Below are 20,260 nucleotides of genomic sequence, written 5' to 3' on the forward strand. Positions count from 1 at the left end.
TGGAGAGTGGAGGCGATAATAAAATAGCTTATCTTGTTGTTATAGCCTACTTCTCTGTATATACAATCCACATTTCTCTATTTATTAGAAACCAAAAAAACTCTCCTCTGGGAACATACAGTATAAAGTATGCATTGAGCCTATAAACACAGTAAAATACTAAAAACATATTGATAATCGATTCATGAGACATTTCTGTGTACAATTCTTTATGACGTTTTTGATTGCAGAGCAGAAAGTATTGATCGCTAGGCACCATGAAATGTGTTTTTCACCTGAATGGCTTACAGAACCATTAAAGGGAGATTGTATTGCTTCAGTCAGAGAGAATAAATTAAGTTTGATGATTTAGATGTCTCCCCCTAGATTGTTGGCATCTAACTGCATGTGCTGAAATGAAACACACAGACACATGTTCTTATGCCTTATAGAAAATAAATAGACCCATCATCTATGTATTTATGACATTTAAAAAAAAGAAACCCATCGTTTTGCATTGCAGTAACATGGCAGGATGCTGACCAGTAAAACATGTCCTACTGTGACCCACTTTTGACATTTGTATGAAATATGTATGACGGGTTGTTCCTGAAAATAGGAAAGAAATTCAAATGTTACAGAAAAATGTTACTCATTTTATTCCAGCACTCTAAATGTTCCCTACTTTCCATGTCAGGTTTGATTAAAATACATTTATTTCATATGAATCATTCTGAAATGTTTGCACTTTTATTAGAAACGACAATACAGATGTTCAATTCGTGATCTTTACAAGAATTACAACACAATTCTATAGACATTTTATACAACACTTAAAAGGTAGATACACTACATATTTAAACACACAGCTTTTACACAGTGGTGACAGTATAGAGATAGTGATAGTCTTAGTAACACAGAGGAAGTATGCATGAACACTGTTGCAAGATAATCAATCTACTGGTCACAGTAATTACTATTCAAGGAGCACTTCCATTTTCCTCTGATTCATATATGCAGCAGTAACATATAGAATACATACTGTACATACAATCGTACATGCAATTACATTGAATTGTGGAAACATGCAGCATATACACCTCTTTTTTTCTGACCATCTCAGCCTGTTTTAATCAATACGGTTCTCATACATGCTTATTTTATATCTCACACATTTTGGGTTTTCTGCAGACTTGATACATTTAATGACTCTTAATGTAACATCTTAGATAATAATATTGACTGAAAACCAAACATGCAGTGAGGCCTAGGGGAAGTTCAAAGTACACTGATAAAAACTAATCAATATAAAACTATTTGCCTTGATGAAAGCTTTGAACATCAACTGAAGCATACTGTACATTCACATGTGTTTTATGAAGGACCCACATATTTATGCTCCATCCACATTTATAAATTAATAAAAATCCTCTGACATCCTTAAAATGCCTGGATCACACTATTCTCGATTGAGATATGATTGTATTTAATGTATGAGGTGGCAACAAACATTCAGCTCAGAGCAATAGGCTACTCAGATATTTCCCTTAAAGGGGAACTCAAATCTGTTTAAAGGTCATAGAGAAAAAATCTGTATAAAGTCATTTGTGGCACCAGAGCGAGCTGTGTGAAGTTTGATTGCCTCAAGTAGTGTCACTCTTCAGTTCTGTAGCAAAGAGTCTGATCCTGCTTTTTAATGAACTGTCTATTGTGAGCAAGCGCGAGACGCCGAAATGGATGCCAATTAGATACTGAATGGAAAGTTTACTTTTAAAAAGTTGCCAAATGGTTCCATTGACAAGACCGAAATGATCTGTGTGTTTAGTCGTTGTGAACTAAGCTATCATCGCAGCACGTCCAGTCTGAAATAGCACTTGACGGCCAAGCACACAGCTGATGTGAATTCTCCGCCCCCTCGTCAAAGCCAGGCGACAAAAGCACAAAGCAAGCCGATCCACTTTTCCATGTTGATAGGAGCATTAAAATGAGAAAAAATAATGGGACAAAAAGAAATCAAGGGACAATGAGAATAGATAAAAATGTGCGATTAATTGTGAGTTAACTATGACATTAATGCGATTAATTGCGATTAAATATTTTAATCGTTTGACAGCAATAGTTTTGACACAAGCAGCTTTAATGTTCCAGTTGAAACAATTATTCAATGAATGACATAACGTCTCAATGGGTCCTATAAACTCAAGTAGGTTTTTCTGGAAGTTTGTATCTAAATAAAATTGACATAATCAAAAAGCACAGCTTTTTTTTATGATACCCTCGTGAATATACTGTAAATGTCAGTGAACAGACTCCAAAGAGGTTTGCACAAACAAACACAGACTCACTCAACTCCTGCATATGTGTACATGTACATTTACAGCTGCACACAGCTTCTCCACTATCACTTCAATCTACGGCACAGGATAAAAGCTTAGGCCGTCTCATAGCAACCTCTCCTTAACCTTCTCATTGCAGGAGGTCTCTGATGCTAATAACCCCCTCATTCTAAATGACTGCATATAAAAGATTCGGCAGGGTAGAAAAAAACTCAATACATCAGGAAGTACAAATGCTTTATTGTTTCAGTGTATGTGGTATTGAGTTGAGGAGACTCCCTTTAGGATTTAAGCTTGGATGGTGGGTGTTTGATGAGGAGCATTAGCTCATACTATAAGTCATAAATGTATGTGGAGGGTTTTGTGATGCTTAAGGAGGATTTGCTATTCCAACAATTGTTGGTGAATAAACTCACATGGACAAAGTGTTTTGTGTCACACATTACTACGTCTGCAGCATGTTCATACTGGCAAAAAGATTTTAAAGAAAGAAGCATTCTTAAAAATGGCAACATTTGTACTAAAATGAGTGTGGTGCTGATGGGCAACACTGTCACACAATTCGACCTGCAGCAAAAATGGTGGAGCTATTGATGGCTGGAATCACTACAATTTTGTGTCATCGTTCTCTGGTGTACAATGTTTATTTTTGCATCTATAAGATACGCAGCATTGCATCGTGGGATTGTTGGCTGAACGCAGTGTTCATCTAATATATCTTTCTTTTGTGCCATTGTGGGAATTTTTGAAGGCCGACAGTAAATATAATGACAGAGTTACATCACCATCAGCACACAACAGAATTAAAATCCCAAAGCCTCCATGTTGGATGCTCTTTATTACCTTGGGTGTGTCTTAATTGTCAATAAAATTACAAACAGGTGAGGGGATCCCTGTCATACACCAGGGCTGATTCTCAGTTATCTTATTTGATAACTCCTTGCTCGAACCGGAAGTTCTTCTAGCTCTCCTTCGTGAAGGCCGTCATTCATGCCCAGATCGAGCATCGAGCATCAAGGATCAAGGATCAAGGATCAAGGAGGGATCTGTGAGGAGCTATGAGCGAAGATACAGAGAGCAGCCTTCCTGGAAGCTATGCAGCTAAAAGCCGTTGCTAAATCTGCCCATACAGATGACGTATTCGTGAGACGCATCAAAGGAAAAGACATCTTATCCCTCTAAAAACCCATTTGCTCGCTTCCTCTCTTCTCGCATGATTTCCTCGGGAAAACAAGTGAAGAAACTGCGGATGCAATTTAAGATAACTGAGATTCAGCCCTTTACTTTGTGAGTTCAAAAGCCCCCTATGGTCACAGACACATAGGTGTTATCAATTGTTCAGGATGATTAAATCGCCGCTGCAACACCAGTGGCTGCAAGAAAACTAACAGGGGAGTGAGGGAGGTGTCAATCAAGCACTGTGTAAGCACACCCACAGTCCTGAGAGGACTCAATCAAGCTTGATAAGTTAAAAAACACATGTGGGGCCTTTCAATAACTCTTACTATGTGAGTGTACATCTTTTGATATTTTAGTTATTCAAATATTAAATATGTATTAGTATAATGAAAAAGGAACATGTTGCAGTTAAATAAGTTATTCAAGAAAACACAATTTTACATCTTTTTTACAATATTCAAATCTGTGTCGCTTAATCTTTCTCCTGATCAATCATTCATTCATGCATGCATTCATTCAATCATTCATTTCTAGGAATTTTCCACAGACAAGGCATTTTGACCTGTCACAGTAAGAAAAGCACATATTTTTCCAAGTAATTAAATGAATGGTGGCTGAATTCAATTTAGCTCCTTTGATTTCTGGTTCCTGGTATATGCTGGCTCACTGTCACTGGGACACTTGAAGACAACAGAGCCATCGTTAGTGTTATTAGTAACACTTGTGCTTTTCCTGCTATAGCAAATTTCACACCAGAAATGGAACACGACACAAGTCATAAATCCTGCTGAGAGAACGGCCTACTATGGATTCATGTGGTGTTGAAATAATCTGAAAAATTTGTTCCTGACTGGGAAAATTCACGTGAACACTCCCTCAACTCAGAACAACAACTGGAAAAGTTAGATTTGTTTGTTTTTAAAGATTTGATTTAGTTATGATTTTGTTCACACTTTTAAAGGAATATTTAGTAAAAAGAAAAAATGCATATTCCACAGATTAATACCTGCTTCTATGTTAACCTTGGCTTTGAGAGTACTGAAATAAAATATTAGATGTGGTTTAACCATCTCCTGCGTCCCTGCTTTGTTCCTGCTCTGTGTGATTTTACTGAAGGAGCCTTAAGATTAAACAGATTCATTCAAACACGTCAGGATTAATGGACAGAAAATAATAAACAGTCTCTCAACGCAGCATAACAAACTCCCTGAAACAACTCGAAACACTCTGGCTACCCTTTCATTAATTGTGTTAAAGAGCTCTTAACACATGCAGTGGATACATTATTCAAACAGAAGAACAGCTCTTTTGTTCTATTAAATTCTATTATCAAATAGGATTCAAATATATTATACCAGCTGTTACTTATCATATGATTTATGGTGGTATGTGGTGTATCTGCTCTTTGAGATTCATCTGTGAGTCACAGTAGTTTTAATTTCTCAAAGACAGATATCTCAATGATCTCAGGCTATGTTTTTCTTGCATCAGATGTGTTTTAAGATAGTTATCAAAGATGAAAATGTAGCCAAAGATGAAAATTAAGATAAATCACCGTAAAAACATTGTTGGAAAAAAAAATTCTCACTGATAATGATTTAACTGCTTGATTAAGGTAAAAGTAGCAATACCACACAATACAAATAATGTATGTAAAATGTTCATTAGGTGGCAGGATGGCGCCTGTCAGTGTAAAATAGACAATTCAGCATAGATTTTGAAGAGCTGAAAGAGAGGTGACTGAAAAGTTTCCAAGTTAGTTGAGGGTAGCTTATCTGTGTTGCCAGCTCTCGAGAGTTTGTTCCTGAGACAGAAACAGGTCTCAAACTAACTTTAAGATTTACTCCTGATTTGTGTGTCTGAAAAATGGCATTTTAGTGTCAAAATGTTTGGGAGGCCTAAAGGTTAGAGAAGCCAGCTTGTGACCGGGATCAGTTCAATCCCCAGACCGACAGGATAAAATCTGGATGTGAAAAGTAAAAGAGCAGCGCTTGTCCCTCCCTCATTACCACCACTGAGGTTCCCTTGAGCAAGGCCTTTAACCCCATGGGCTACAGTGGAGCTGCTCAGTGGCCAGCAGATCAGACTGTGGTTGTACTGGGCAGCTCCCAGGTGTGAATGTGTAACTGTGTGAATGTGATCAGGTTGTTCTTGCAAAAGAGAGGCTTCCTCTCAGTGAACCTTCCCTGAATAAATAAAGTTCAAAATAAAAAAATAAAAAAAAATATGCTTGTGAAAAATGAGTCCAATATTTACTTTGGTGAATATAGGGCAAACAAATCGGACATGATCTGGGCTTATGTTCGCTTCTTCCATCGGAATCAATACACTCAGAACCTGCCGCTAGTCTTCTAAAGAGGCGTACTCTGAGTTGGGGATTCACGGTTTTAGAACTCTAGTCTCTGGCTTCACTTTTCTGACCTGTAAGCTCCATCTATTATTTTTTGCAGTCTATGGTCTGGACATTTGAGTTTAGGTTCCTACCATATTTAAAGCACCAAACCAAAGGAAGGTGTTAGGACTTTCTTGAAAGGAAGTTTTCTGATGGAACAAATTGTAGGACTGAAATAAACATCAGTAAAGAATAATACTCAGCAAGCACAAGCAGTCCTTCAGTTGAAGCAACAGGTGTTCTTCTATCTGACATACAACAAAACAAGAAAAGACCGCATTAAAAAAGAATATATTATCGATCCATGTTGTCTCATCTAAGAAAGAGCTGAAAAGAAAAAAATATATATGGCTGCTGGAGCCACGAGCAACATTTTTGCTGCAGGTCTCTGTGTATTTCTGCTTTCACTGATTCTTTCCTCCAGACCTTTGTAGCATCTCTTTCATTATACAAACTCCTTATATGGAATTTATCAGCACTACATAGCCTGCACAATGTCCAGAGGGACGTATACAATATTCTCGATGTGACAGAGAACATGGCTCCAGCATTAGAAAATCACATTTTCCTTAGTGGCACATGTTTTGCTAATCATTGTTATTTATGTTATTTGCATGATCAGCTGTAGTCTTGAATATAATTTTATAGTTTAGAGCTATAGGAAACTGGAAAAACAAGCAAACAAAGGTGGGACATGCTCAGTCACACATGGTAAGATATACAGTAGGCTAAATAATTTTAGCTAATTAAAGCAAAACAGAATCATAAGTGTGTCCTTGAAATGATCCGTTATTCTCTAAGCAGGGTCTGTACTGATGTTGTATGCAAATGTGCTAGAGCTACAGACCCACTTCAGTTAATGGAAATCTACATCAAATCTCTTTTTCCAAAGGAAATACTGGATGAATACTGTCGAGATTTATTTTATTTGACACACACAACTCTTATGAATAAAGACCATGTACACATTTATTAGATGTATACATTTACATTTAAAATGATTTGTTAATCCACATGAAACTACAAAGCCTGCTTACAAAATGTTAAAAACACAAGATCAAACATGCACAATACACAGAATAGATAAATATATTGGCCAAGTGTGAAAGGGATTTATACACGGGTCTGTAGAGATGGGCATGTTGAGATGCAGAGACATGCTTGATGAAGACGACAGCAATAAGACAAGGGGGACAGCAAACTCGTTGGCAGCAACATCCCATTTTTTTTTCCCATAATGCACTTGCTGTCAGTTTTGTTGCTTGTCAAAAGGACAACTTTATTTTCATTCTCTGACTTGGCCGATGTGTTGAATTGGAACTGATCTGTTTCCATGGTTATTACCTCCTGCCTCACAGTTTGGCAGACTGGAAATCTAATGATACAAACTTTTTTCTATAATGCAGAATTTCTTCGGAGTCAGAAATAAACTCAGTGGAAGGGCTGACAGAGGGCTTGTTTACATATTTTTTTTTGGATTGCAGAATAAGTCAATTCTGTGACAATTTCAAAGGAGTGAAAGAGGAGCATAGTTGGTATATCACCTCAAGTGAAATTAGCTGGAGCTATTCTGGGCATAAACGCCAAACTTTATTAATTTATAAAGAGTCAAGGTGACAACCATAAATCCCATCGTCCTCCGTTTGTGTCTGGACCTTTGTTGCATGTCGTTCCTCATGTCTCTGTCCACTCATTTCCTGCTGTCAGCTTTCTACTGTCAGCAGTAAATGCCCAAATAATTATAAGGAAAGATTTGAAATGCTCCCTCACTAACAGGTGTAACCACTCGAACAGGAGACGGAAGGAGATGCCAATCAAACAGTCTGTACACGGCCACACAGGTCTGAGATGCGGTCTAATTGGGCAAGATGAGTGAAAACACCTGTGTAAGTGGAGCATGGCTGTGTAGAGGCTTGTGTTTACTTAGCCTAGCTGACCTAAAACCATGCCAGCCTACAGCTGTCTATAGAAGCTGGTTAGCTATCCTGTTGACTTATTTACAGTATGATCATGATGCTTATGAATGAATAAATAAATAACTGAATAAATAAGACTAAGTGAAGCTGTACTTATAGTCACAGTGATACTTTGAGCTAAAATGCTAACGTCAGCATGCTAACATGTTCACAATGCTGATGTTTAGCAGGCATAAAGTGTAGCCTACCATGTTCAACATCTAAGTTTAGCATGTTAGCATCCTTACATTTGCTAATTCATTGTGAGGGGAACATGAATGTCTGAACTAATGTTTTTGCCAGCCAATACAGTTGTCAAGACAACATCACTCCAAACCACAAACGTCAACCTCATGGACTCGTGGTGGTGCTAGAGAAAAAGTCAGATCACCAAAGCCTATCATCATCTGGGAACAAAGAATATTAGTCCAAAATTTCATGAAAGTCAATACAACAGTTGTTGAGGTATTTTCAACCAAAGTGTTGATAATAGCGTGGCAGGTGAACATCTGGAGATGACGTTCACCAATTAACCTTTTTGATTAAATACCAAAATAATTTGGTAGATACAGGTTAGATGTGATGCATTCAGGGCCACAGACAGAAACATACAGCACAGTGAAAACTCTCTCTCTCTCTCTCTCCCTCTCTGTTTTTGTCTGAATTGTTAATATTAAGTGGGGTTTAAAAAATAAGAAGGAAAAATCTGGACTGTGTTCATAAGTGCTGTCAAAAAGTGTGGTCTATTTGAGTACACTCCAGCCAGAGAGTGTCACAATGAAAAGGACAAGTGCAATTGTTATCAAGAGACGCATTATGCTGATAATGTTATAGGTCAGTGTTGCACATACGTAACAAGTACTGGTACTAGTCAAAATTAAGTTAAGTTAAGGAGTTAACGTAACGTCTGGACATAGTCTCAAAATTGTAAATATGTACAAAAATGCATCTAACATGTCACATAAAATGTCCATCTTTCCTAGTCATTCTATTTTTATGTGCATTAAAATAGTGAGTCATTTTTGTGCAATGGCAATGCACATTATGATGCACTTAATGTCCCACTAAGCAGTGTGAAATACACAAAAGCCTGGTCTCACATACTGTGTTTACAACACAGTTACAATACTGATGCAAAAGTACCACAACTAGCTTACTACACCACAAATTCAACCTGTGTCACTGCAAAAACTAAAATGTCTACAGATCTCAGCGTCAGTAAATCATTTTTCTTACAGGTGGAACTGACAGCAATCTTAAACACAAATAATGCCATTATCCTAATAGAATAGAGCCAACAAACTCATCAAAGCCTTTATTAAGAAATGCTGAGAGTGCTTGCGTCATCTTCGGTTTGGTTGAGCCTTTTGTTGGTTTGACTCACTTCCTCCTGCTCTGTGACCAGCTCATTCTCATGGGAAGAATCCTTAATCACGCTGTAATACATTGGCACATTGTACTCTGCCGCCTTCTCCTTGTGTCGCCAGTTACACTTGCAGAGCTTTTTGAATGCAACGCGAAACTTCTGAGACATGAGGTTGTAAATGATGGGGTTGACGGCACTGTTGGTGTAGACGCACATACGGCAGAAGAGCAGGAACCAGGTGTTGTGGTAAGGCGGGTCGATAAAGGAGTTGACCACCACCAGTGTTCGGTAAGGCATCCAAAGCAAGGCGAAGAGGATGACCACCACAGCCAGCATCTTTGTTATCTGTTGATGCAGAGAGATAGACAGATGTGCAAGGAATTAAGGAACAAAAGTAATGTAATTATGTGGCAATAATGAGGAAGTGTTATAACTATAATCACAGACATTCTGTTTGACATCATGTCAGTATTACAGAAGATGTCTAATAATAAGAGTCTGTAGCTATGCTAGCTCTGTGAGGCTGTACCTATGGACAGCTGTTCTAAATGCTAAAGTCAGAATGCTAACATGCAACAAGGCCAGGTCATGCTACAGCGGAAGGGCCTATAGCTCTTTTCTGAACGATTACATATGAGGGTTCTGTGAAAAGGTGGCCTTCATAGACAGGATGTAAGTGCATTAATTGTTTAAAGGTGCTATAGGTAGGATTGTGAAGATCCAGGACTTAGCCAAAAAATGTGTCTCAGTCCCTCCCCCCTTTCTGCTAAAGTCCAAAATGGTCTCCTTAGCCCCTCCCCCCACAAGGGAGAATGAATGTGTGTAAATGAGCAGTGATTGGCACACAGATAAACACCTGCCCCTGGCCCTGATTGGCGCATCTGAACAGGCAGCTGTGGATTTTTGCAAATTGCACTACAGGCTGTAGGTGGTGCCAGAGGAGCTGGATTTTTTTATTTAATTACCTGCTTCATGTAGTTCTTCTGGAACATAGGGTCAGTTTCAACAAATATGACAGAAAGTTATATGGGGATAACGGTGAACACTTTCAGTCACTTTCTTCTGAATTACATAAATAGTGTTGCACTTGTTTGTACACATCTATAGTGAGATAAATAGTTGTGTGAAGAGAGACATTTTACTCCAAACCACAAATGTCAACTTCGACCTCAAAGTCAGGGGATCACTAAAGTCATCGTTTGACAACCATGAATGTCTGTATCAAATGTCATGGCAACCTATCCAATAGTTGTGTCAAGACATTTTACTCAAAAACACAAATGTCATCCTCATGGTGGGCTAAAGGAAAAATCAGGGGATCACCAAAGTCAGTAGGATTCATCCTCTGAGAACAATGAACGTCTACAAACTATGTAATAGTTGTTGAGATTTCTCAATTTTGACCAAGGAATAATCCAATTTTGGATTTTTATATATTTTAGGTTTGGCTAAAAAGAGATTTCTTAATCAGAAATTATTCATGAGATTTTAATATTTTCTAATAAAGGTGGATTTTTTCAACAGGGGATCTGTGACCCCTAGGGGGGTCCTCGGAGTTAGTGCAGGGGGGGCCGCCAAATTATCTTTAAAAAATATTTTTTGGAATATGTATTTTTTCAAAAATTTTAATATGTTTGAAAATATACATTGATATGCATCTAAAATATTAATAGCAAAGATAAATTGGCCTATTTGTGACATTTTTTTTTTTTACATATTGAAGATAAGCTTACTATAGGTAAGTTAGCCACTATGGCAGCTATACAGCTTAAAGATTCACTGTGCCTTCCACATGTATGTTCACGGTTAAAACATAATGTATAAATAATTTATTTTCGTCCAATCAGTCCAGTTTAATATGCAACTCAATTGTTTACAATAAATGCAGTAGGGGGTCCCTACTTGGTCTCTCTTTGAGCTAAGGGGTCCCTGGTCTAAAAAACGTTGAAGACCCCTGCTCTATACTGTGTGTCAGCCATTCCAGTACCTGTTTCCTTGCAGAGACTGCACCCTTGTTGGCCTTGTTAGTGGTGTTGGAGTGACCTTGGTGAACCGAACTTCCTCCGGCTCTGTCGTTCAAATGCGAGGGCAGGGGGCTCATGAACAAAATCCTGGCGATGAGCCCGTACAGCACCATGGCCACAATAAGGGGGATCACATAGAACAAAGTGAAGTCCAAGAAATAGATCGGCATGTACAAGCTCCTGGAGACACGGTAGCCACAAGTGACCACCACTCCGTTGGTGTAGACGGTTTCTTCCGTGTCCACTAAGAAGAACCACATAATGCAGTAGAGCGAGGTGAAGACCCAGACTGCAGCTATGATCCTCTTGGCCCGGGAAACGGTGCATATGAATTGAGCCTTTATGGAGTGACAAATTGCGATGTATCGTTCAATAGTGAAGGCCGTGATGGAGCAGGACGACACGTTGATGCCCAGGTACTGAAGATAAGTTATACACAAGCACCCTGTGTATCCATAAATCCAGAAGGCTACAACATCAGAGATGTTAGGCAGCCCTGCAGCCAGGAGCACGATGAGGTCTGCGACAGCCAGACTGACGAGGTAGCAGTTAGTCGGGGTCACCATGTGTTTGGTGCGCAGCACAACCAGCACCACCATGATATTCCCAGCAATCCCTACTACACAAATGAGCAATGTCAAAAATATTGTAATGGCCTGCTCTTCAAGAGGGTTCAGAGGTATTTCTGTCCGATTTACAACTCGAGTGACTTCCTGAAAGACGGTTGTGTTGTTCTCCATTGTGTTTAAGTCCTGCAGCCACAACTCAGTTGAACTCCAAAGACACAAAACAAGATGCCTAAATGCAGAAACATGAGAGAAATGATAGGGACTGTAAGAAAATAGTAGGGCGGGCCAGGAGAGGGTTCATTTGCAAAAACAGATATGTTTGTTTGTGTGCAATCCAGAGAATATCAATCAAAACTGGGTTGGTGAATATGTCAATGTCATGTTCACAACTTGTTTCCACTGCCTCCAAATGGCAAAAAAAATCTGTCTTTGCAGGTTTAATATATTAATGAAATAACAGGAATCAGCAAACATCACCAAATTATGACTAGTTCAGTCACTCTAGTTTAAAATAAAGAGATATAAATAAAAGGTTAAATTTCAATCTTAATATTCTTCAACATTATTTAACTTTCTGTTAATCACTAACATCCATAAAGATTTGTATCCTGTGTTTCTCATAATGGACATATTCCTATCAGCCAAATGACTGTGAAGGGAAAGGTTAAGCCCACACTAAAGCCATTATGTTGACTGTTTGATCCGTTCTTTTTTTGTTTGTTTTTTTAAACAAATGAAGAAAGCCAGAAAAGGCTGACTATCCTCTTTATATTCCCGTATCCAAGGAAATAACAGAAATAAATCGTTACACATTTAGAGTTGATTCAGGTTAAGAAAATAAAAGTGTGGGAGAGTAAACAAATATTTTTAAGAGAAGAAAATGGGCAGCTTACCATCACTTGCAAAAGGCAGCTCTCACTCTCGCGTGGTAGCAGGTGCAATCAACCCAGAAACACAAATGAATGTCTTTCTCCAGAGGCGCTCTAGTCGTCCACATATGTCTCCCTATCTCTCTCCTGCTCTCCCTCCCTTTTTCCCAGTGCACCCCTGCCTCTCTTTGCCATCACACACCATTACATCCACACTGCAACACACTGCCTTGTACAGCCACCAACTTAAAAATCAATTCCACCTCCCCATCCAAGCTCAAAATGTCATGTCAACCATTGAGGCCATGGCTGTGGCCATAAATCCTATAATTATCCAAAGAACAGAGGAGGTAGCCTGCAATTTAACACATCATCCACTGCAGTGATTGGCCATTGAATTTAAATGGCACTAATTAGGAAGTAGATCTTTTTTTTTTGCCATAGCAGACATAATTTAGTTAACATTTTACAAATTTACATCTTTGGATACTCTGGTTTTACACAGATTCAGGAGTGTAGAATTAAAAACTATCTTGAAGGACAAACAGGAACACACATCATAAGATTAAGATTTTCGCTATTCCTTTGAGGCACATTTAGGAATGCTTTCACAGCCCCTGGCACTATGTGGTAGATACTGATACTGTTTAAAACCTGCTCCCAATAGCCGAAAACATTAAGACACATCAAAACCGACCCACAAAATCCTTCTTAGAGCTATGGAAATAGATTCAAACAAACCATTCTTTAAACCTCTTTCTGTGGACAAGACTGTCGATATGAATGCTAATGCATGACAGATGCTTGCAATTTTATCATTTCAAGTAGTTGCCAATTGCAAAGCACTCAGTCCACCAGGCTTCCTCTAATGAATAGATAACAGCTTCACAGAAGAAGAAAACATAATCCTGCAGAGAAGTTTCTTTCCAGGTAATTGTTTGATTGAACTGCTGCATGCTAAGAAGTCCATCCTATACTGCGTCTGAACGAATGAACAAATGTTAGACTGCTCGACAAACCCACTGACATTTATTTTTAGTTCCAGTTGAGAATGGTATCAAAACATGCCAGGCTACATTTTAGGGTAATGTTTATAAAATGTAAGATACCTCGAATATTTGAGTCTTAATATTTAACTTAATGTAAACATTGCATAGAATCTTCAATGAAGAGCTGCAACAAACATGTACAGTGTGATAGTGTCAGATAGTGTAAAAAAGTTGATTTTTCCACCCTTAAAGCTATTTAAAGAGAATGAAAATGGGAAAATTGGATGTTAAGAGCTACATTTGATTTACATTTTTAATAATCTTTCAGTTCACTGCCTTTCCAACAATAAGCCCAGAGCTGTGACACACATAGTAAGCACAAAATACATGAATATTTCATAATTTCTGTCTATCATCTTTACACAGTTTGATGAATTTTGAGACAATCATGAGTGGATAAAAAGTCAGAATAAAAAATAGACTAGATGACAAAGAGGTATTCTATTATTATTCTGGGATGGTGTCTTAAAATAAACTCCCGAAGGCTCATGGGAGTTTTAGTAAGGCCATACTGATTAAAATAGGCGGGTGAATTATTGGATGTGCACATGAAACAGATTCATTTCATCTATAAAAGTCATCTAGGTCAATAAAATATTCAAAACATTGTAAGATCCAATATATTGCTGTTCATTTTCTGACAGGAGGTACTGTATTATTCTCTATCCTCATTTGTCCAAAGCACCATAGTGACATCTAGTGGGGCTCAGGGGTAAAAATAAAAAATAAAAATAACAGATTCATACTGAACCACACACAAGGTAAAACAACACTGCACACACAGTACAAAAAAACAGACAGTAAAACATAAGATCTGTGACATTTGTGAATGAAAAAAAAAACCTGTTATCATTCAGGCAAACACACACGAGGATGCAAAGTTAGCAGATGTGGTGGCACATCTATAAAAACCACATCAGGTTTGAGTGTGAGCGCTTATGAGTGGTGACATGCCTGCACAGGAAAATGTGTTGTTACACAGGATGCTCTATCTTCAGTTTATGTTTTGCAAAATCAGACTCTTAGCATAAGAGTGGAGAATGATGTGTTACAAACCTTAAAGAAAAACTGTAGACTACTGTAGGTAAGAAGACTGAGTCTACATGCAGCCACACTAGCAGCTCTTTGAGGCTACTTAGGTCCAGCAGTGCGGCAGCATGCTAATATGCTCAGAATTTTGACCATCGACATCCTATAATTTGTTAGCATGCTGATTAACAATAAACACAAAGTACAACTGAAGCTGATGGGAATGTCATTAGATCTGCAGATATTTGGTCGTAAAGTATTAGATAATTTAATTTTGACCTGATGATGGCGCTAGATTAAAAGCTAAGATATGAGCAGAGTTATTACAATTCATCCTGAGGTGGACATGCATGTTTGCATCAAATTTACTGGCAATCCATCGGTTATTTGTTAAGACATTTCACTCAAAACCACAAACGTCAACCTCTGCACTAGAGGGGAAAGTCTGAGGATCATTAGATAGGCTATACAGTGTGTAGGAGCCATGAATCTCTGTAATCATTTTGGTGCCCATGCATCAAGTGTATGTTGAGATTACACTGGACAAGTGAAACCTTTGACATGCTGTTGGTGCTACGTGACAAGTCAGGATACACCCAGTCCTGAGGAGTCGTCCTCTGGGCACAGAGCATCTGTACCAAATTCCATGGCAATCCACTCGGTGGTTGTTGAGACATTTCAATAACACCGCTAAATATCGACCTCATGCTGGCGCTAGAGAAAAAGTCAGGGGATCACCAAAGTTAGTCAGAGTCATCCTCTGGGGACCAAACTATGTCTGTAGAAAATATCATGGAAATCCATCAAATAATTGTTGAAATATCAAAGTGGTCAATGTGTTATCATCATTGCGCGTTCGTTTGATTTCGTACGAAAATGTATGCACAGCTATTCTAATGATTTCTTTTCATCTATCTTTGAAATTATGACAACCGGTCACCGTTAGGCCTATGCTTATAGTTTAAGGTTATCACCAAAACTAGTTAAGATTAGAAAAACACTGGTCCCCTCAAGTCCTGTGTTTTGGGACCAATCCACCACCTCTATCTCATCCCTACGATATACAGTCCCATACTCAGTGTTTTGGTTACAATTACTACAGACAGTAGAGGGGGCTGCCTTACAGTAAACATCAATGTGGGGTTTACACTAATAAATACGTGGAATACATACGGACTACAGTGCATTACTTTTTGAAACTATATGTACAAATAGTTCACAAGAACAGCCTGAAGTGGTGGACCGACACACCGACGTTGCCATTCCTAGAGCAAAGCAGCTAGCATGGACAAAAACATCTTTAGAAAAATTTGACAAACAAAGCATTGTCCTGTAACCATTCACCTAACCTCAACACAAATAGTCTCTTTTTGCTCTTTTCTACTCTGCTTCTCTTGTACTTTCTTCATCAAGTAAACTATTCTCCTCTCCTCCTGCTCTCTGAAAAAGGACGCAGAGATTTTCCTGCGCAGCCGTCTGGCGTAAACCTCGAGGAACACCAGAGAGTAGCTCATCAGCCAGAGACAGCCCAGCAGGAGTGTGACTCCCAGGTTCGGAGCTGAAGTTGTCACATCACAGAGCGCTAGCTCGGGGTTGAAAGTCCACTTGTAATCCCGGTGGAAGTTTGTGAGCTCCCGCGTGACACAGGATTGTGGGATGATACAAAGGGCAGGGGGGAACCACTGAACCTAGCAGGAGATTAAACAAAGAGCAAAACCTTAAAAGTGAGGAAGCAAATATTGCAGGTAGAATAAAAGGAACTGCAGTAATGTCTTACCTTATAATTGACACTTATGCTGGCAGATGTCGGTGGAAAGTCCAGTATCCATGGCATAATCGCCTGAACTATATGATACACAACATGATCCAAAGCTACTAATAAAGTTATTGCAATGAAATATAATGTTACCACAACCAGTGAAATGAAGCAGGAGGTACATTCCTGACTTGTTATGTTGCGGCTTGTGGGACAAGTTGTATTTTTAGCAGCATGAGTCACTTTTTGCTGAAGCTCTTTGGAGATGTAGCCGTTATCAAACTGAACTGATGCCAGATAAGATTTTAAGTAGCGAGCAGATTCAAAGATTAGAAAAGCAACAAAAACGGCAGCAAGGATCCGGTTTGACAGCAGTTTGTAATCTTCTAGCAGGCCCCTCGCATGTGAGAAGTTGACCTCTATCTGTGCAATCATCTTAGTGAACCTGCTTTTGACTTCTGACACATCAACATGCGTGAAGTGATCCAACTTCCTCAAGTTGGTGACAATGCTCAAGTCTTCCCTTCTCACTTTGATGGTTTCCTCCACAAGGTCTCTCTTTGCTTTGTTCAAAGGTTCAGATGAGTTTAATAAAGTCTTTGTGAAACCCTCAGCGGTGCACTTCAGGATGCGAGCGACCGCCCCTACGTTCACCGAAATATTAGGAATGACGTTCAAAACTACAATCATGACGGAGGCTGTGATGAGGAGTTTGCGTCCCTGTTTGGTGCAGACTGTCGGCAGAGTCATGGTCAGCACACAGCGCAGAGGGTGACACAGGAACGAGACCAGAAATATGGCCACACTGTAGATGCAGGCAGTCTGAATGGACGCTTCATGGTTGTATTTCAGAGTCGTTGACAGCCAGTGATGAAGCAGGCCGCCAGTGATGATGGCGAGCGTGACACAGAGAGACAGTAGAGTCAGGACGTCTCTGACTCTGACAGGTGCAGGTGCAGAGTAAACATCCCACAGGTAAAGCAGGATACATTTTAAAACCTGTCTGTAGGATCCTGTTCTGTTCCTGAGGAGAGAAAACACAACCTGAACAAAGAGGTTGGAAATATTTGCTTTCTTGCCGAGAGTCAGAGAGAAAACCTTTCTTATATCCATTGAATGTGAGCTACATCAGCCAGCAGACAGTTAGCTTAGCTTAGCTTGGCTTAGCATAAAGACTGGAAACTGGGAAAACAGTTAGCCTGTCCAAAGGTTAAAAGTAATCTGCCTGCTAACACCTCTCTGTCTTTGTTGGTTGTCTTGCAACAAAGCTCCAGGAAATCATTAAACCTGGCCAATAAATAGTCTGGCACATAACCCTCCATAAAACTACAACTTGTCGTTTTTACACTTCAGTTTTTGTACAGATTTAATGATACAACCATAGAATACAACTAATTATTTAGTGAACTTTAGAGGCGTTGGTCGGTGAATTGTTCTTACTAAAGCTAAAACTTAAAGCAACACTAGAGAACTTTTCCCGCTTCGGTCCCCCTACAGGTTGGAAGAGGAATTGTCCATTACATAAAATTATGCAAGTTTGCCAGATCAGGTAGCGGATCTGTAGTTCGAATGAGACAAAATGAGACATTACGACAGCGGTAATGGACAATTCCGCTTCCAACCTGTAGGGGGACCGAAGCGGGAAAAGTGCTTTAGTGTTGCTTTAAGGCTAACCAGCTGCTGGCTTCAGAAAGCAAATGTGCAAAATGCCACACTATTACCTTAGGTATGAAGCTACAGTAGAACAAGGAGGTAATTAGCCTAGCGTAGCATAAAGACTGGACTCAGGGGAAAACAACTAGCCTGACATTTAGCTGATGCTTTTATCCAAAGCGACTTCCAATAAGTGCATTCAACCATAAAGGTACAAACTCGGAACAGCAAGAATCATACAGAAGAAGTACATTAGCTTTAAATAAGCCAAAACTACAAAGTGCCACATTTATTTTATCACCATCATCTTTTTAGCCAAGGTGTAGTCAGATTTTTAAATGCTGTTATCTCGTGATAATGAGTTAATGAGCTACTCTGGTGTTAATGTGTTTTATACTTCTTGTGACTGTAATTCAAGTAATCTCATTTTTCATGGATGTTTATACCCTTTTTTAGCATTTTATTTTTGAAAACCAGATGTCGTCACACGGGTTGTCACATGTTTATCATCAAGTCCGTCACCATCAGCTTGATCTGACCTCTGATAACCATTATGAGTAATAAAAAGAAACAATAATCGATCTGCCCAACTCTTCTGTGCAGTATCTTCACTGTAAAGCCAAAATTTGACATTTTCTCATGTAACTCATCAAGAAAGCAAATAAACTTATTTCCCAAAGTGTCAAACATGTAACTAAACTCCAAAAAATGAAGGATGGGGGAAGGAGAGAAGGATCAATTCTGAGAAAGATAATCTTCCATATGTAACTGATCTCTGTAAACCACAATGATAATGGGAAATTATGAGCAGCCTAATTTACTTCAACATGCATTTGCCAATTATGTACATCCTACAGTGGATACAATAAAAAAAACTTATATATAAACCACATACTGCTATATAGCCATTATAAGATTAGATAGATAGATAGATAGATAGATAGATAGATAGATAGATAGATAGATAGATAGATAGATAGATAGATAGAAAATAAATAACAATTCTTACCTGACAGGTATAATAATATTCTCTATGAGGAACTGCATTCTTTCTACGACAATATGAGTTTAAGAAAAAACAGGTTTGGGAAGTGTTCTGTTCATTGACGTGAAGGTTAGAAGAGGAACTTCTCAGAACAGTCACAGTCATGTTGATATTTGTGGGCTGCCTACAAGTTCCCATGTGACACAGGTCACACTTTCTCAATGACATATGATTTGGAAATATGCAATTTGTATTGTTTGTTTTAGCCAACAAACACTCACATTATGTAGAAATCACCCCCTCCATTTCAAAATGTGTTTGACACTACAAGATTTTATTTTGTTTTGTTTTTAACATTCATCTGCTGAAGCTGTACGAATATGTAGCTGTTTGGCTGCATTTAAGCTCTTTACTGACCCTTTCGACTGTTGACCTACTGTTGGTATAACTGTTGTGTATTTTTTACTCTTTTTTTTACTCTTTTTACTACTTAGTCTTGTGCACTTTATGTGGCCATATACTGGACTAATTTGACAGGTAGGCGGTCTATACTTTTGGGAATTTAGTTTCCTTGTTACCGTTCTTATTCATTTTACAAAACCTTTGGTCGTTCATCTCTTATAGTGTCATCATTGAATTTGCTGTCCAATACTGTTTTTACAGTTTCACATTCGCTTCAAGTCAAAATGGAAAAAAGGCATGACCCTCCCCCAACAATTTATCAATACCTTCTACACTGGTTTGCGCTTGACAAAGATATACAGGTTCCCATTGTTCTTTAAAAGCAATGACATATGTGACTAAACCTCTGCATTCTCATCTGACGCATCACACTCCTCTGTTATGGTGTGGTGGCCATTTCAGTAGATGTACTCACTAACGTTGTGGAAACACAATAAGCATGGAAACTACATTTCCTGCATTACTGCATTACTTCAAATACTTAGTTACTCCTCTGAGACCATTCAGCAAAGGACACTGGGTAACATTCAACACACAAACTGGTTGCTATGGGTCTTGTTTCTAGGCTTCCTCCACCTGGCCGTTTAAACAAAGTGAAATAAACGTAGAAAAGTCCAAATCTACACAAAACCCGCAATCAGTTAGTAAGCTGACATC

At 38.7% G+C, this 20,260-nt stretch overlaps 2 protein-coding genes across 2 annotated transcripts; both read right to left on the reverse strand.

Moving 5' to 3' along the window:
• Positions 1–9,159: 9,159 nt before the first annotated feature.
• LOC114559285 (thyrotropin-releasing hormone receptor) lies at positions 9,160–11,971 on the reverse strand. Its single transcript, XM_028583873.1, has 2 exons — positions 11,195–11,971; positions 9,160–9,552 (listed from the first exon to the last, which is right to left on the reverse strand). Exons 1-2 carry the CDS (start codon positions 11,969–11,971, stop codon positions 9,160–9,162), a joined length of 1,170 nt encoding a protein of 389 aa, XP_028439674.1.
• Positions 11,972–13,728: 1,757 nt separating this feature from the next.
• ocstamp (osteoclast stimulatory transmembrane protein) lies at positions 13,729–19,253 on the reverse strand. The gene is made up of 3 exons (XM_028583605.1): positions 19,166–19,253; positions 16,525–17,527; positions 13,729–16,435 (listed from the first exon to the last, which is right to left on the reverse strand). Exons 1-3 carry the CDS (start codon positions 19,201–19,203, stop codon positions 16,088–16,090), a joined length of 1,389 nt encoding a protein of 462 aa, XP_028439406.1. The 5' UTR covers positions 19,204–19,253; the 3' UTR covers positions 13,729–16,087.
• Between the last annotated feature and the right edge of the window lie 1,007 nt (positions 19,254–20,260).

The sequence above is a fragment of the Perca flavescens genome, chromosome 7 (assembly GCF_004354835.1).
Source record: "Perca flavescens isolate YP-PL-M2 chromosome 7, PFLA_1.0, whole genome shotgun sequence".
Lineage (NCBI taxonomy): Eukaryota > Metazoa > Chordata > Actinopteri > Perciformes > Percidae > Perca > Perca flavescens.

Bases quoted from the DNA above. Each gene is read 5' to 3' on its own strand.
- LOC114559285 (XM_028583873.1), bottom strand. From the start codon at position 11,971: ATGGAGAACAACACAACCGTCTTTCAGGAAGTCACTCGAGTTGTAAAT. The intron at 9,553-11,194 runs GTACTGGAATGG...CTGCATCAACAG, and splicing joins CAGTCTCTGCAAGGAAACAG to ATAACAAAGATGCTGGCTGT.
- ocstamp (XM_028583605.1), bottom strand. From the start codon at position 19,203: ATGCAGTTCCTCATAGAGAATATTATTATACCTGTCAG. The intron at 17,528-19,165 runs GTAAGAATTGTT...TTCTCTCCTCAG, and splicing joins AATATTATTATACCTGTCAG to GAACAGAACAGGATCCTACA. The intron at 16,436-16,524 runs GTAAGACATTAC...ATCTCCTGCTAG, and splicing joins GCATAAGTGTCAATTATAAG to GTTCAGTGGTTCCCCCCTGC.